Source organism: Acomys minous (assembly GCF_964271855.1).
Source record: "Acomys minous genome assembly, chromosome: 8".
Taxonomy (NCBI): domain Eukaryota; kingdom Metazoa; phylum Chordata; class Mammalia; order Rodentia; family Muridae; genus Acomys; species Acomys minous.
In genome coordinates this window covers 41,650,552-41,668,608 of record NC_140489.1, presented here as the reverse complement: position 1 = coordinate 41,668,608, position 18,057 = coordinate 41,650,552, and the positions used below count along the sequence as shown (strand labels likewise).

Genomic DNA, 18,057 nt, shown 5'->3' with positions numbered 1-18,057 from the left:
ATAGCCTAGAAATACCAAGACTAAAGGAAAATTGCCATGAGCATATAAAATATATAATACAGCATCATCTACTTAATCACTTAGTATCATAAAATATACATAAGTCTTACACAAAGTTAACATTTATCAAAATTTAGAAACATAAGCATAGATTGTACATGATGCTACTCACAACTAGAAAAATATAAAGGCACATAAAAATACAGTACTTAAAGCAGATGTAGTAGCACATGCCCATAAATCCCAATTACTGAAGAAGCTGAAGAGGATGGACCACAAGTTCAAAGCCAGCCAGCATAAAACACTGGGACAGTAAGACCATGTATTTAGAGAAGGAGTTTAGAAAGCCCATTATTAACTCCTAACGATATAAAATTAGCTGCAGTCCATACTGCATTACTATAATTTCATACCCACCTCCTGCTGTGAACTCAAGAGCTCACACTATCTGTTTACAGCTCTGTGACATCTGCAGTAAGTACTCCAGTTAATTACAATATGCGGTAAACTATGGCCTCCTATGTTTCTCATGTCTTTTTCATCACAAAATATAACCCATACAATACATGGTAATCAACTGTTTGTATTAGTTAGGACTTCTGGTCAACAGAGGCTGGCAGTACAATTTTGGAGGAATGAAAGTTACACAGTGTTCCAACAGATGGGAGAGTAGACCCGAGAGCCCTGAACAACCCTACCACAGCCACCCCTCAGAGTCAGGCATCCACCATTACTACAACTGTGAGCAACAGGACCAAAACCCAGCAGCCACCAGCCCAGCCCTCAGCACTGCTCACAGGGAGCATGCCACCATGGATAGCAGCACAGAGAGCAATGGCTTCATGGTCTCATGCTGGCAGCACCTGCTGGCAGGACCACAAAGTTTTAGGAGTTAATTTGGTAAAGAAGATATGTAGCATTCACCAACAGAATGAGGCTAACGCTTCCTTTTTGGCTTCTCATATCTGTCTACCAAACTACCAATCTAGAAGAATCACCCCAGAACAGAACAGAGCCATACAAGAGACAGGGTGAGGATATCCACACAGCAAACCTTAGAGGCCCTGACACACGCCCAGTTCAAGCCAGCAGGTCTCATTAAAGATTCCATGCATGCACAGGGTCCCACAAGAACCACCAGAATGACGACAGTAGGAGAAAACAATGAGGGAACTCTTCCAAAGGCCAAGGCCTTACCAAAAAAGAAGGTATTTCTTTCCCCACCTTACTATCAGGAGGAATATCCCTTCATGGGTCTCTGCCACAGTACCCCAAGGGGGAAGCTGACAATCAGGCTACAAGAAAACAAAGTAGACCAGAGAGAAAGACTATGCAAAAGTCTAGTCTGTTTCTCTGCAGGGCCTTCCACCCCAAAGACAGCCTAGAGAAGGTGGTGATGAAGAAGATAAGGAAAACCAAGGGACCCCAAGTCAGCAGCCCCTCAAAATTACACCACATCACAATTTCCAATCACCACTGCAGACACTCTGAGAACCTTAAACTACCAACGGCAAACAGACAAAAGCAGTCATCCAACAGGCTGAGAATCTGTCCGCCTGGGAGGCTGAGAAGGGCAAGGCTGCATAAATGTTGGATCACCACCTCTACCATCTGGTCATCCAGTAAGAAAAACAAACAGGAAACTCCAGTCACAAGAAGGGAACAAAAGCATAGAGCTTAACACACCAGGGCTTGCTTGTGGGGGTTGATTAGACAAGAGCTATATGTACTAACTACACTGTAAAAGGTTTTCATTATTTTTACCTAAACATGTCTCTTTTCAATAGTAACCTTTTCAAAGTCTGTTTCTTCCTCAATGTACTTTCAAAGGCTTTTAAATTGTTTCCTATCTGACCAAGGTGATATTTTAAGGTTTCCTTTTAGATTTATTTTGTATGTTTGAGTGTTCCACCTGTATGTATATATGTGCACTATGTGGCCCACAGACGTCAGAAGAGAGTGTTGGATATCCTAGACATTTATCCTGGATGGTTGCGAGACAGCACGTGATGCTTAACCACTGAGCATGTCTCCAGCCTCAGACACGTGTGGTGTGGTGTGGTGTGGTGTGGTGTGGTATGGTGTGGTGTGGTTTTCTTTTTTTTTTTTTTTTTTTTTGGTTTTTTGAAACGGGGTCTCTCTGTGTTAGCCTTGGCTGTCCTGGACTCACTTTGTAGATCAGGCTGGCCTCGAACTCACAGCGATCCGCCCACCCCTGCCTCCCGAGTGCTGGGATTAAAGGTGTGCGCCACCACACCCAGCCGTGGTGTGGTTTTCAAGTCAGGGTTTCACTGTGAAGCCCTGGCTGTCCTGGAACTCTCTCTGTAAACCAGATTGGGCTCAAATTCAAAGATCCGCCTGCCTCTGCCTACAGACTGCTAGAATTAAAGGTGTGCACCACCATGCCTGGCTAAAAAGTCCATTTTTATTTTATTTTTATATATATATTTTATTAATTTATTCATATTACATCTAAATTGTTATCCCATTCCTTGTATCCTCCCATTCCTCTCTCCCTCTCGCTTTCCCCCTACTCCCCTCCCCTATGACTGTGACTGAAGGGGACCTTTTCCCCCTGTATATGCTCATAGGGTATCAAGTCTCTTCTTGGTAGCCTGCTATCCTTCCTCTGAGTGCCACCAGGCCTCCCTATCCAGGGTACGTAGTCAGATATGGGGCACCAGAGTTCGTGTGAAAGTCAGACCACACTCTCCACTCAACTGTGGAGAGATCTGAGTAGAGAAAAGTTCATTTTTAATTTACAGTAAAAAGTTTACAACTGGACTTTCCAAAATGTAAAGTTAAATTGTTACTATAGGATGAAGTAAACTTTGAATGTTATACTCAGATTGTTCAACTGCACAGGGAGGCAGGAGGCACTACCTCTAATCACCATGTTCAAGGGATAACTGTACATAGAAAGATCCCAAGTTCCAAAATCTGGCACACCTCTGGTCATAGTACTTCAATTAAGGAATATTGAACCTAGGCTTATCAGACACCACAGAAATGGGTATGAATGCAAGCTAATACTCTACTTTTAAGCTATAAATTATGAACACTCATTTCCTATTTCTTTTGGCCCACTTAAATAACTGCATGATAATTCTTTATGGCACAGAAGTAAATAATTAGATTTTTTTTTTTTAATGCTTCCAGGGATGGAGATGGTTCAGTGCTTAAGCGTACCTTTTGCTCTTGCAGAGGACCACCAGGAAGTCTAACACCCTCTTCTGGCCTCTAACACTTGTATACATACACTCATAAAGACACATACGTGTTTATAATTAAAAATAAATCTAAAGGTAAAAGAGAAAGAAAAACACTCTTACCTAAAAGCAAATAAGCTAAATGTAATCTTTCACACAAAACAATACAGTTTAGCACTTGGTATTAAGCAAAATCTTTATCATTACTTTCCTGAAAGAAAAACATGTTCCCCTCAGCAGTGCAGAACAACTCTAGTGTGGTAACTTTAGAGTGTTCTTTTTAGTTTAAAGTAGAAGTCATGGCTCTTTTTAAACCAAACACTGGGAGGGTGGCACACTCCTGTAATCCCAGCAAGGAAGCAGAGGCAGGTAGATCACTGTAATATTCAAGGCCAGCCTGGTCTACTAAGCAAGTCCAGGACAGCCAATGCTACACAGAGAAGCTCTGTCTCACAAAAAAAAAAAAAGGACACATATTATCAATTTATGGTACAAACAGATGAATGATTCTCAGTATGTTTTATATCAGCCATCTCTTTGAGGACCTGAAAGTACTATGAAATACTCTCATTTAAAAACAGTTAAGGGGGCAGCGAGATGGCTTAGCAGGTAAATGTGCTTGTTCCCAAGCCCAAAAACCAGAGTTCAATCTATGGGAACGTGTGGTGAAAGGAGAGAATCAAATCCCACAAGCTGTCCTCTGACCTTCACAAATACTCCATGGTGCACAAACATTCCTACACATACATACACATGAATGAGCATGTAACACTAAATCTTGGGTTTTTGTTTTTGTTTTTGTTTTTTTTAAAGCTTACTTTCAATACTGGCAAGATGCCAGCATAACAGGGTAAAGTCCAAAAAAACGTCAAGATAGCTATTCCAGCAAACGCAAAACATTCGGAAATTAAGTTTTGGGGTTGAAAAAGGCTTGTAACTGCAAACCTATGCTCTTGTTTCATCATTTTGAGAAACTCAATTTCAAATTTTTACAGAGAGAGCATCTTTACACTGACATATTGCTCATTCCCTGCCTTCTGAAATTCCAGCTCAGGGCTAGCAGGTGACTCACCGACATGGCACTGCCACTGCGCTGTGCCACCCTCACCTTAGCAACCAGGAGAGAAGGCTTAAGGAGTAACTCCCTTGTCCAGGACAACACAACTAGTGAACAAGCGCCAACCCCTTCAGGCTAGCAGAGCCTTCTGTGCCACCGTGTCCAATGTGCAAGTGCGATGGAACACTGTAATGCCGGACAGGGGCCCTAAGAAAAGCTGCTCTTTCCACCAATACCCTTGAGTGCGCCAGCCCATTACCAGACCTGTAATTACACTGCACATCCCACTCCACAAGGTAGAGCTAGAAGATAAAAGAATACAGTCATTAGAAAGGCACAGAACTAGCTCTAGATGGTAATTTGGAAGTTCTCATAAGTTGTCACTCTAAAAATAAAAATGGAAGCTTCATCCTTGGAACTGAAGTTGAAGTGTTTTTAGGGGCTAGAGAGATGGCTCAGTGAGTGAAACACTTGCCACAACCCCAGCACCCACATAAAAGCCAGGCAAGTGGGTGGCCCACCTGTGATCCTAGCCCTCAGGAAGCAGGGCCAGGGATCCCTGAAGCAAGCTTGCCAGCCAGAGCAGCCAAATCAGGGAGCTCTGGGCTCAAGTGAAAGACCCTACCCCAGCATATAGTGCAAAGTGATCTAAGTCACACACACATTTCTCGTTGGCCTCTGCCTCTACTCCTCTCTGCCATTCTCTAGGGAGATACAGGCGCCTAAGTGTGAAACTTACTTAATAACTATGTTAGGCCATGGCCCCACAGCATGTTAACTACACAAGAACCACTGTCAGGCTGGCTGGAACTGGGTTAGTAAGCAGTGTTTGAGCCAGCTGCTTGCTAATGCTCTTGTGCAGATGAAATATGCAAATGTACAAAACCTATTCTTAGAAAAGTTTTAATGCTACCAGACATAACTTTTAAAAAATTAGAAAAGGGGGTTGATTAAAATGTAGCTCAATGTCAGAGCACCCACCTAGCATGTGCAGGGTTCTGGGTTCAATCCCCAGTATGGAAAAGGGGGAAAAAAATCTGAAAAAAAAAAAGTATTTGTCTGACAATCTCATAGAGGTGCTTGACATCACTAAGCAGAAGGTAAATGCACAGCACACTCCAATAAGCAATGTCACAGCCTTGATGACACTAGTAAAGCGGAGGTACTCACTGGGGAGGTGTGGAACAATCACAACTCTTATACACTGCTAATGGAAATACAGTTTCTATGGAAAACTACCTAGCAACACCTCAAAATTTAAACATACAAGCCAGCAATTCTATCTATGGGTATGTGTCCAAAAGAAAAGAAAGTGGGGTCCCTCAACAGATACCTACACACCTATGCTTGCATTATTCATAACAACAACAATCAATGTATAAATGAATGAATGACAAACAGTATGTGCTATATATAGATATAGACACTGAAATATTGCTCAGCCTTAAAAAGAGTAAAACACTAAGACAGACAACACAGATAAACCAGTGACAAAAGGATCAATATTGCATGACTTAAATAGTGAACCTCATAGTATTTGCTAAGGACTAAGAGTTAGAAAAAAGCAAGGTACCAAGAGCATGAAAAGCTGGTAGATAGATGGTGTGATAGATACACAACAATGGGAACATACTTCCAGCCACTGAATTGAAACCTGAAAAATGGTTAATGAGCTGGGCCTGGTGGTACAGACTTTTAATCCCAAGACTGGCTAATAGAACACTTTATGACTATTTTAATTACACATGCGTGTAGCGGGAGAGATGGAGAATAAGATAAAAAATGTGTCCAGAGTCTTCTCATACATACCTCTTTATACCTCTCCATGAATGCTCAGTTAATTTAAGTGACTACATGAGCTTTAAGAAATGAATGTAAGGGGCTGGAGAGATGGCTCAGAGGTCAAGACCACTGACTGCTCCTCCAGAGGTCCTGAGTTCAATTCCCAGCAACCACATGGTGGCTCACAACCATCTATAATGTGATCTAATGCCCTCTTCTGGTGTGCAGGTGTACATGCAGACAGAACACTGTATATATAATAATAAATAAATAAATCTTTTAAAAAAATGAATGTAGTGATTCAGCTACTGAATTCCTTCTAAACCTAAAATGCTTACCCTGGGCTTGCTGGATATAAAGTTCATCCCCTGATCCAGAGATCAATAGCTATCCCAAGTCTACTGCAGATGAAACGAGTTGAGGCCAGTATGTCTCCAGACTTTTGTATTTATTCCAGAGAATTTCCTTCATGTTTTCCCTATAACCTCATACTAACTTTTCTCATTTTCACTAGCAAAATCTGAAGTCAAAACTCCCCCAGCCAGTCATGAAGGCACAGATTTGGGGAAGCAGAGGTAGGCAAGCCCTGAGTTTCAAACCAGACACATAGTCAGACCTGTCTCAAAAAATAGTGCTTTCTCCCTCAAAACTTATTAAGACCATATCTCCTTACTTTTTCCCTCCCACCTCCCCAGCCCACACAGTGCTGCAGATCAAACCCAAAGTCTCAGCAATGCTAGGTAAGTGTTCTACAACTAACCACCTTCCTAACACCATCCTTCCAGAAATCAGCACTCAGAGTTTCTATCAATTTCAAGTACAAACAATGGGATCTTATTTAGCCTCCTCTTAAGAAAAGAATGTTTCCAACAGGCAGTGGTGGCACATGCCTTTGATTCCCAGCACTAGGGAGAGAGAGGCAAGTGGATCTCTGAGTTTGAGACTGGCCTGGTTTACAGACTGAGTTCCAGGATAACCAGGGCTACATAGAGAAATCCTGTCTCAAATTAGAGGGAGGGAGGATTCTCACAGGAAAATCAGACACTTGAATTACACGAAGCTACACCTGAGGATCACGTCAGCTGTTCTTGTAATACCTTCTGATTCCACACACTGCTACAGAACTAAATATGCATTTAGGCCAGGTGTTATGGCACACATCTGTAGTCCAAGCACTCAAGAGAAAGGCTCAAGGCCAGCCAGGGCTACAGAGCAACCTTAAATCGTCAGACAAAAACTTCAAAGATAGATTTTGATGTTTTTCACTATACCAGATATTGATCTAATACATTTCAAATAACTCCTTTCTACAAACATGAAGCAAACATATGAAAATTAAAATGGACAGAGTAACCACATACCAAAACAAAAAATAGAAGATATAATTCAGAAAAAAGAAAATCGGTGCTCATATCAAAACCTCACTCTTAGACAGGCTTGGTAGTATACACCTTTAATCTAATCACTTGGGAAGTAGAGGCAGAGAGATCAGCAGCTCAAGGGCACAGAGTTCAGGCCAGCCTTGGCTACATAAAACTCTGTCTCCGAAAAAAAGAAAAGCCTTGCTCTTAATCTATTGTGAAAAAATAAAATATCATGCAAATATGATCACTATATACTTGTACAGCATGAAAATAAAAATGCATGTTATCAGTTATAAACTCTACTTTCTTCATCGTCAAAATTCAATATTTGCAAACTCTACTTCTTTTAATGCACGTTAGTAGTACTATCTACCTCTTTTACTGGGGTCTACTTTCCAACCAAGATAGTGCAACGAACAGATGTCAATTACTAAATCAAGAATTTAAAAACACAGATAGGGCCAGGCATGGTGGCACTCGCCTTTAATCCCAGCAGAGGCAGAGACAGGTGGATCACTGTGAGTTTGTGGCCAGCTTGGTCTACAAAGTGAGTCTAGGACAGCCAAGACTACACAGAGAAACCCTGTCTCGAAAAACCAAAATATAAAAAATAAAAACACAGGCAGGGCCAGTGAAACTTTTCAGCAGATAATGGCGCTTGCTGCCAAATGGGACCACCAGAGTTCAATCCCTGAAACCCACGTAGTGGAAAGAGAGCATCAACTCCCACAAACTGTCCTATGACCACGTGTGCATAATGTGCAAGTACGTGCACATACACACACACACACACACACACACACACACACACACACACACACACAATGTTGGGAAGAAAAAAAGAACCCAGACATTTCTGCCATTTAGTTTTCCAGCTTATCAAAGCTAAAGGAGGCTAAGTCTCTTTGGATGAGCCCTTTAAAAAGGGGTGACCTGATCACATACCAGAAACTTCTGAGTCTGGAACCTCTCAGCCCAGCAGGCTATTAACACACAAGAAGATACAGCTATGAAACCCTATGCAGCCGCCGATCCATGAGGAAGGTAAGGTTGGCCTGCTCCTGGGGCTTACCTTTCAGCAGCGGCAGGGGTGTGAGCTCAACGGGCTTGCCTTGAGACCTAAACTGCGAGGAGCTCTGCGACCTCTTCTGTCTGGCTTTTCTGACGGACTTCCGAGAAAATCCGTCTACTTTATCCACTGATGGAGGAGTAGTTGGTGCTGAGGACATATCCCTACTGAAGAGAAAGAGGTGACATGAACATGGTCCAAACGTGACTATATGAGTTATTAAACACACCCTAAAGTCCCATATATAATATTCATGAAAATGGGACTATGTACCCCCCCCAAAAAAAAATCAATTAAGTCTTGTCATCAGGCAGTGGTGGCACACACCTTTAGTCCCAGTAACTCAAAATGTGGAGGCAGGTAGATCTCTGAATTTAAGGCCAGCCTAATCTACAAAGTGAGTTTTAGGACAGCCAGGGCTTTCTTAACCCTGTCAAGAAAGAAAGGCCTGGGGGTGGGGGGGGGAATCTTGTCAAAGGAGAAAACTATAAAAGGTAGCATGGCAACCATTAAACAAAATCTGAGCTCCAGTCTCATGGCTCCACTACAGTCATCAAAAAGATGTTCACCTGGACCTCAAGTCTCTTTAGTGTCTGCCCATTTTAACTGCACAGCACTCCTCATCTTTTGATTCCTGAAGTGATTTTGGAGCTATTCTGAAGCTGGAAAACATCCATAAGAACATTTTCCCAACATATTTAATATTATAAATGGATAAACCCTTTCTGTACTTCAAGAATCTACACAAATGAAGCTATGCATGGAAGCCTATAACCCCAGCACTTAAAAAGGTTAAGACAGGAAAGTTATGAATTTAAGGCTAGCCTAAGCTACACATAGCAAGTTTGAGGCCACCCTGGGACACACAGCAAGAGGAGATCCTACTTCAAAAAACAAAACAAACTATATCAATGTCTGACAGCAAGATGAAACGTACAATACTGAAATTCTAGGCAGGACTTTTGGTGAAATGTGCTGGCCTTGCTATATGAGCCACCACATTGTAAATGAGGACAGGCTAGATTACTTGAAAGAGAACACACAAAAAAGATGATTAAAATTAAGCCATCTTAAGTTATTAAATTTTAATAAATAAAACCTAGCACCAAGCTGAACTGAAAACATAACTTCACAGCCTTCCAAGATGAAGTGAGTTTAAGTTCAACTATTGTTCTGTTCCGTCAAACGATAGAACTGACTAACCAGCTTCCTGAAATTTTTTAATCTTCTGAAATTATTCAGGAAGGATAGATGGGAAAAGTCCCAAGCAGTAAGCTGGGTCTCAGTCACCAAACCAAACAGATGTTAGCATTCAGGTGGTACTGACGCTCCAGGCAAGATTAATGGTAGCCGGTAGACAGAAGCATGCAATGAAGTGCCAGAACTCAATTACTCAACTGTCACACCAACACCTAAGACAAGTGCCTTTCTTAACTTCCACAAAGACTAAGATAGTTGCCTCCCCAACTTGTAAGACTAAATCACCTGGATTACCTGGATTCAATAAAAGTAATATAAACATGGGAAAAGGGGTGCACGATATTGGAGGTTTAGTTTGGAATTCTGAGGACTTCTTGCTTGTTTGGTTAGAAAGTTAATTTGTTGCTTTTTAAAAACTCTAATATGGCTTTAAATATCATGTGACAGATTAAAAAAATGGAACTGTAAATAATAAATACTATCGAAAATGTAAATTACGTTGAAAAATAATGATCACATCAACAACATCACACTGATACGTAGTAAATTTAGGGACGTATATTGAGATCTCATATGTGAATTACTTAGATTTCACTCAAACAACACAAGATTTCCGGAAACCTCGTTCCTCCATCACTCATTCTATTTCTCTTCTCTCATCTCTAACGCTGGTCTATAACGCAGCTTTCTTTTTTAATCATTTGCCTCTTATGCGCGCAGCTCTGAATAAATGTCAAGGATCTCAACTCTAAAGCATTGTAGGACCGATGAGAACAGCAGGGTCGCTCGCTGCAAAGCCCAGGGATACAGGTTTCACCTGGGCCGCTGCACCCAAAGCTTTAAAGCATTCTCCAAACAGCAAGCAACCGGGGGCTTTTCCAAGGGGAAGGAAGGGATCAGGGAAGTGGCCTGTTTGTCTGTAGGTATGTTCACATAAACCCCAAGCCTAGCAGAAGCTGCGCGACCACGGAATCTTCCTCCCTGCTCCCCCGCCCCCGCCAGTAGTGGGGGGGGGGGGGACCACAAAATGCCTCAGAAGCAGGAGGGAGAAGGGGCTGGTGAGGCAGAGTAGAAGAGAGGTGGTGGCCTCCAAAGCCACTGCAGGTAAATCAGACAAGTGGGCCGGGCGCTTGCTCCCGCTCACCCCACCCCGCCGCACCCCTCGGCCGCACGGGCCCGGCCTTCCGGAGCCCGCAGCCTCGCAGGTTCCCCGGGAGGCAAGCAGCGGGACCGGGAGTTGAAGTTACCTTGAAGCTCCTGGGGAAGAATCGGAAGATGATCTGTGGCTGCGCGGGGCGGGCTGCGAGCTAGGGGCCGCGGCGGGGGCGGGCGGCGGCCCGGGACGCACGGGGGGAGGTCGGGGCAGCGGCGGAGAGCCCCGGGCTACGGCCGTCCGGGGCGACGTCCCTCCGGTTCCGCGGTGGCGGCGATGCTTCTAGGCCTCTCGGCTGGCCCCGAACCTCAGCGCTCCGGCAGTGGCAGCGACGGCCTCACGAGCCTCCCCCGCGGGCCCGTCCCATCAAATCGGCACCGACCCGGTTGCGGCTCGGCCGGCGGCGGCTCTTCGTTCACATTCCCGGCGGGCGGCGCCTCTTCTCGTTGCACCGGACCCGGCGGCGGCGGCAGCGGCGGCGGCGGCGGCGACGCGGGGAGGGGAGGGGGAGGAGGGAGGGAGCCTGGATTTGCAGTGGCAGCGAGCGCGGGAGTCGGGAGGAAGAGCTGGAGCCGCCGGAGCCGCCGCTGCCAGAGCCGCCGTTCGCTACCCGCGGAGGGTCCCCGTCAATGCCCCTTTCTCTCTCCTATTGTCAATATCACCGGGCGGCTGAGTCCATGGCACAAGCGCAACCGAACCTCCTGGCTGGCAGAGCCCGCCTCCGACGCCCGCCCACTGGAGACTTCAAACGGGAAGCGAGACCTCATTGGCCCCCGCGCGCCTTCACTCCCAGGCCAGCATGTTCGGCTGAGAGGTGATCGGGGATTGGCGGCGCGGGAGGGGGCGGAGAAACAGGAGGGTGTGAAGAGACGAGGCCCTGGATTGGGCGAGGTACCGGGGACCCGGATGCAGCCTAGAGCTCGGGCGGCCCGGCCGCCGCTTCCGCCAGGGCGTCTGAAGTGGAGAACTGCGGCGTGCCCTAGGCCTGAGAGGAGCACGGCCGGCGCGTCCGAAGCTGGAGCTTCCGCACGGCGGGACCCTGCGGACGGCGAGCGTCCTCACCGGGGATTCCGAGGGCCACAGTGCCCCTGCACCTCACGGTTCAGCCCGCAGAGCCCCTAGTCAGCACGGGACCCGGAGCTCCCCTGTGCCCTGTGTTACCGCGACCCTGGCAGCCGGCCGGAAAAGCCCCCCGTGGCCTTCGCTGGACCCGTGGGAGGCCAGGCCACTGGTTGGACTCTCACCTGGTCCCCCCGCCCCCGAAATGTCAGTTCTGAACATCAGATAGGCAGGTGCTTCTGCCTGTCTCGGGAGATGCCAGGTCTCCGGTAGCTTATGCAGATGGGGACGCTGTCACCAGACCCGGCAGTCTCGCTTTCAGATTACCAGCAGCCGCTGTTGCTGGGCTCCGAATCACCTTGCCCCCAACTTGACAGATTTTAATTGACAGTTAGAGTCTGAATTTATAGAGAAGACTTACCTCTATCTATAACGAGTACTAAAATACATATATAGCTTTGCATCATTGGTGAGCCCTAGTCCAAATGGTACATTTCCAGAGAATATTCTTAGACCATAAATCAGTTTGAATGCAGGCTACCTACCTACATTAGTTGAGAAAAAGAAAAATGCTTAGTACTAACTATGCGGATCTAACTACCATTTGCTCAAAATTTGGAAATCTGGGAGGGGAAATGCAGAAGAAATAATAATCCTCATAATCCGTCAACAAGCAATAACCACTATCATTTCGATGTACTTGTATTTTACCTCATATATGGATATATATGTATACACACATAGCTTCTCTTTCCAACTAGAATGCTTCACCCTATAGCCGAGTTTTCCCTCTCGGTATCATGTCATATGTTCTGTACAGCTGAGGAATGTACATTTATAAAGCTCTCTCATACGCATAAGTGATAACAGTGCATTCATGTTTATCGTTTGTGTCATTTGTTGCAAATTTCTATCCACTTGGGTAGAGAAGTAATTCTGTGCTGTGAAAGAGAATGTTACTGCCCTAACCTGACATGGAAAAAAACAATGAAGGCAGGCTTCCCCATTGACTCCAGATGACTAGCTCCTGATCCGACTGAGTGTCCATTTTTTGCTCTAATAAAGTTGATTACAGTATGCTTCATAATTATATAGAATTCCGGTCTATTTCCTGCCTTCAAGTAACTTAAGTTTCCATACCTCAGTCTTCAGAAATGTTTAATATCCTAGCCAAGCAGAGCCTGCTTCCTCAATGTCTGATTGGTAAATGCAAAATTAAAACCAAGAAAGATTTTGAAGCCAACTCAATTTCCCTTGGCAACAGTTGAACCGTTAAAAAGTAGTGCACGTTTGAAATGCTCACAGCTGTTGCTTAGAACATTTCACATTTTTGTAGAGTGAGGATTTTGCTTGCAAATTATGGATGTCTATAAAGACAATTCATTTCAAAGTCATTTCATTTTCTATAAAATAGCTGAGCAACTGAAATGAGCAGGTCTTTTTAATGCCTGTGTGAGGTTTGGTCTCTGGACCAATAGTTTCATAAGGAGATGTCTAAGTCCCAGGGGATGTGGGTGTACTTCAAGGACAGTGAAAGGCAATCTATTTGCTATACAGAAGAAAAAAAAATGAGGGCATCGATGCTTACATTTAAGAGGCACTAAGCTCAGTCTTCTATGCACAGAATGAATGAATAGCCCTTGTACTCGGTCCATGGAATGGCCCATTGGCCTAAAGCAGCATAGATGTCCTCTGGGAAAAGCAGGAAGTGCCCATCCACAGAGGATAACAGAAGGATCTCTTCTACCTGTTGTGACATCCTGTGCTTGCTGGATTCAATGAGTGCATTATCTAGGTTTAGTTAAACTAAACTCACAAGGCAGACAAATGACCTTACAAGAGTCTCTAAAGGGAACCACAGAACAAGAAAATACTAGAAACTTCTATTGGAAAATATTTAACAGCCCCCCTTCAGAGTTAAAATGACAATCTAATAAATCCAACCGTATTTTAACTCAAATAGCAAAATTCTCAAAACTATTTGAAATGTACATTCACATCCACCATCACCAGCGGTGAACTCTATCCTAAATACAAGTGTTAATGGCTGAGTCATAAGCTAATGAGGTTAATGTGTGCCTGTTTTATGAACAAGTATACATATATTTAGAACATGTGCTCCCAAAATTACGCCGATGGGAATGCATGAACAAAGAAATTTGGAGACTGCTAGTCTAGATATAAAAAGCCATCACAGCCATGGAGAAGCCATTATCAAGTTGACAACATTCAGTTCATTGTTAGCACAGGAAAGTATTCACTATGCAGATCTCAAAGCCCAGCTCCTCCGGAATCCTTTGGCAGCTTGATCATGTGATTAGAAGACACAAGGCATCAAGTGGTAGCTGGCTAGTGAACTACAGAAGGGCTAAGGAGCATCATAGACCTGACTAGCCATTGGCCATCTTCTTCATAGGGAAACTAATTTGCTGTGGGTGGGAGAGTGCGTGGGGCTGGTTATGCACTGAGGTAAGAAGACTGGGAAAGCTGTGGCAACAGCTGCTTTCTTAGGACGACAGAAACAGGAATAATTCATACAGCTACTACACCTAAGAAACTGATGGTATATTTTTTGCACTGCACTTGTCCACTAGGAAACATTTTCTTGAGTCATAGTTTTAGTACTGCAGTTAGATTCTCAGTACATTCCAAAGGTTGTGGCTCTTTCCACCCCCAACCCCCTTTTGGCTTTCTGTGCCGCTAATGTGGCTAATCATGGCTTAAGATTTAAATGGTTACGTGCTCTAGTTCACTGCTTAGCAGTCTGAGCTATAATCTCGCAACTACCTGAGGCCTCCGCGCTGTCTCATTCTGAGTTTCTGTAATGAAGCCAGGGAGGGTCATCATGAATGGGGAAGAAGGGGAGGGGAGAGAGGCTGGGGACATGACTCAATCCAGAAAATGCCTGCCTGGAAAGTTTAAGACCTGAGTTCAGATTCTCAGCACCCACATTTGGGGAAAAAAAGGATCTGGATGTGGCCGTGTGCATCTGTAACCTTAGCACAGGAAGGACAGATGGATGGGTGGACTCTCAGGCCTCACTGGCCAGCTAGTCCAGCCAACTGGTGAGAGCAGGGTCCAGTGTGAGACTGCCTCAAAAGATAGGAGGAGGGGGCTGGAGAGATGGGTCAGTGTTTAAAAGCACTGTCTTGTTCTTCCAGAAGTCTGGAGTTCAATTCCCAGCAAGCACATGGTGGCTCTCAACCATCTATACTGGGATCTGATGCCCTCTTCAGGCCTGCAGGTGTACATGCAGATAGAGCACTCATACATAAAATAAATAAATAAATAAAAATCCTCAAAAAAAAAAGGAAACAATGACTGCACACACACACTAGAAAGCAAGCCTCAACTATACTTTATTTCACAAATAATAAACTACAAAATTATGCACCAAGCAATACTTTTTGCTTACTAAATGATATTTTAAATTATACGAAGCTATACTTAATTATAAACATAAGAATACAGACTCTGAGGTCAGAGGTCATCCAACTCTGCCTCAGCCTTGGTTTCCTTACAGATCAATAAGCAGACTCGGTGTTAACTTGGGGGCTTCGTCTTTAGACTTACCCAAGGGTCTGTATTTACTCCAGTGCCTGGCATGTTAACTGTTCCATAGTTAACTGTCACTACAATCGTTTTCCTTTTAAGACTCTTTATCCATTTAGAAACTTAGGTTTTCCCCCACTGCCCTTCATAATTTTATTCTGGCACTCCTTCTGTGACAGGAAGAAGACAGGGAACTGGGAAACTAGAGACATGCACTTCCACACTAAGTGATAGGATGTGTGTGGGAGCATTCATTAGCAAGAGCAGGGTTGCATTTTATAGTATCCATATTTCTGAAAGTTTTAAAAAAAGAATAGTTTTTTTTAAAAAAAAGATCAGTTGATCTCTGTCTCTTCACTTCTAGGAGGTTCAAACCATTTTTGCTTCATGCTTACCTATTTCTCTTCTTTACTATAACTTCTAGAACTGTGCTGGGGGCTGTGCATGGTGGCAGACACCTGTAATTCCAGCACTTGGGAGGCTGACGTGGGAGAATGGTGAATACAAGCCAGCTTGTATTACAGAGTGACAGTCTAAATCCAGCCTGAGATGTTGAGATACTGAGACTTTTTCTGGGAAGAGAGGGGGAAAAAATCACCCCAGGTGGGGCACCAGGACAGGCCAGAGAAATTTTTTTTGTTGTTTTGTTTTGTTTTTCAAGACAGGGTCTCTCTGTGTCAGCCTTGGCTGTCCTGGACTTACTTTGTAGACCAGGCTGGCCTTGAACTCACAGCGATCCGCCCGCCTCTGCCTCCCGAGGGCTGGGATTAAAGGCGTGCACCACCACGCCTGGTGGAAAATTTTTCCAGGGGAGAGAAGAGAGTGGATTCTCTTTCAGGGTGTGGCCCCTGGTAGGTCAACCATACTTCAGGGGTTGGCCCCGCACCCATGAGTACATGAGCAGCACAAGTCAGATTTATTGTGTTATAAAAAAATTAAAAAGAGGACATGAAAATGGGGTAAAAGGGTAGAGGGTAGAAAGTGGATCTAGGCAGACTTGCAGTGAAAAAGGAGGGAGAGTGAATACAACCAAAAATACATAGTGTGAATATACGAAATTCTCAAAGAAGTAAGTAAAAGATATATATATTCAGCCTGTACTACAAATCAAGGTATATCTCAAATAATGTCATGTTAGCCTCAGGACCCTTGTGTCTCCTATTTGCGTCCTATCATTGCACCATAAGGACATCTGCGCTTGTCCACGTCTACTCTTTAAGATGTTGGCACCAACCAGCACTGGGAGGGATGCATGGGGCCCTAACACTTCTGGTGATTTACATACACAAGGAATGATCAGTGGAGGAAGGGGGAGACATTCTCTTTAGTGGGATGCTCTCTGATAAGGCGGTCAAGCTCCTGTAAACAACCAGAGTGAAACTCACTGGGTCACCATAACAAGGAAAAAACAAAACATGAAAGTGGAACAGGGTCTAGCTGAGGAAAGAAAGAGCATCACAGGAATGGAGGGAAAAACGGAGAATAAGGTGGGACTATGTGGGACTCGGATCCAAATGTATTATATAAGTACATATATTAAAAGATCAAAATATCATAATAAAATCCACTGTGTATAACTAATATCTGATAAGAACTTTTTTGTTTGTTTGTTTTTTGTTTTTTGGTTTGGTTTGGTTTGGTTTGGTTTGGTTTGGTTTGGTTTTTCAAGACAAGGTTTCTCTGTGTAACCTTGGCTGTCCTAGACTTGCTTTGCAGACCAGGCTGGCCTTGAACTCATAGCGATCTACTTGCTTCTGTCTCCCAAGTGCTGGGATTAAAAGCATGTGCCACCACTGCACGGCATAAGAGCATTTTTAGAAAAAAACCACTCCACTCTTTTTCTGAGACCTACCATCATGAGCTGTGTGCACACCAAGACTGTGAAGAAGGCGGCCCAGGTATACTACCCAGGCTTAGGCAAATGACTTCACACCAACAAGCTTGTACACAAAGAGATAGCCATTGTCTCCGAAAAGAAAGATGAAGCAGATTCAGGGAGGTCTTGTCAGAGACATCTCTATCAAGTTGCAAGAGGAGGAGAGAGAAGAGAGATAATTATGTTCCTGAGGTCTCAGCCCTGGATCAGGAGATCGCTGAGGTAGATCCTGACACCAAGGAAAAGCTAGAGCTCTGGACTCTCCAACCTGCAGGTCACACTCAGCCTACAGAGGGGAGGAATTTCAGAGCATGATGTGGAGATGTTTGAACCTGTTCTGTAGTGTTTTCAATAAACCTGGAGAAATTTTTTAAAAGTTAAATTAAATTAAATGTACATGTAAACTGTTTTCCACCCATCTAGCCTAGTAAAGCAGTGAGCTTTTTAGGATTATTTATAGGAGTACAGGTGAAGGGTTGTTTCTAAGAACTTGGTTGCAGCTGGGTATGGTGGCGCACACCTGTAACCCCCAACACTCAGGGAGGCAGATGCAGGCAGATCTCTGTAAGTTCAAGGCCAGCCTGGTCTACAAAACGAGTCCAGGACAGCCAAGGCTACACAGAGAACCCCTGTCTTGAAAATAACGAAAACACAAACAAATAAACAAAAAGATCTTGGTTGACTCAAAAGCAGCAGCATCACCAAAAAGCCCGCCTCTGCAGAGATGACAACACAC

The 18,057-nt window shown here is 44.2% G+C and overlaps 1 protein-coding gene across 2 annotated transcripts in view; it reads right to left on the bottom strand.

Annotated features, from left to right (window-relative positions):
• PPP2R5E (protein phosphatase 2 regulatory subunit B'epsilon) overlaps positions 1 to 11,525 on the bottom strand; it is a 144,967-nt gene extending 133,442 nt beyond the window's left edge. Inside the window, exons 1-2 of one of the 2 annotated variants that reach the window (XM_084791630.1) lie at positions 10,929 to 11,525; positions 8,485 to 8,645 (exon numbers count right to left, since the gene is read on the bottom strand). In XM_084791630.1, the coding sequence (XP_084647756.1) occupies positions 8,485 to 8,641 (157 nt within the window). In that variant the 5' untranslated portion in view covers positions 8,642 to 8,645; positions 10,929 to 11,525. Of the gene's footprint in view, positions 1 to 8,484; positions 8,649 to 10,928 lie in introns of both variants that reach the window. The other variant, XM_084791629.1, reaches the window with a different exon arrangement.
• Between the last annotated feature and the right edge of the window lie 6,532 nt (positions 11,526 to 18,057).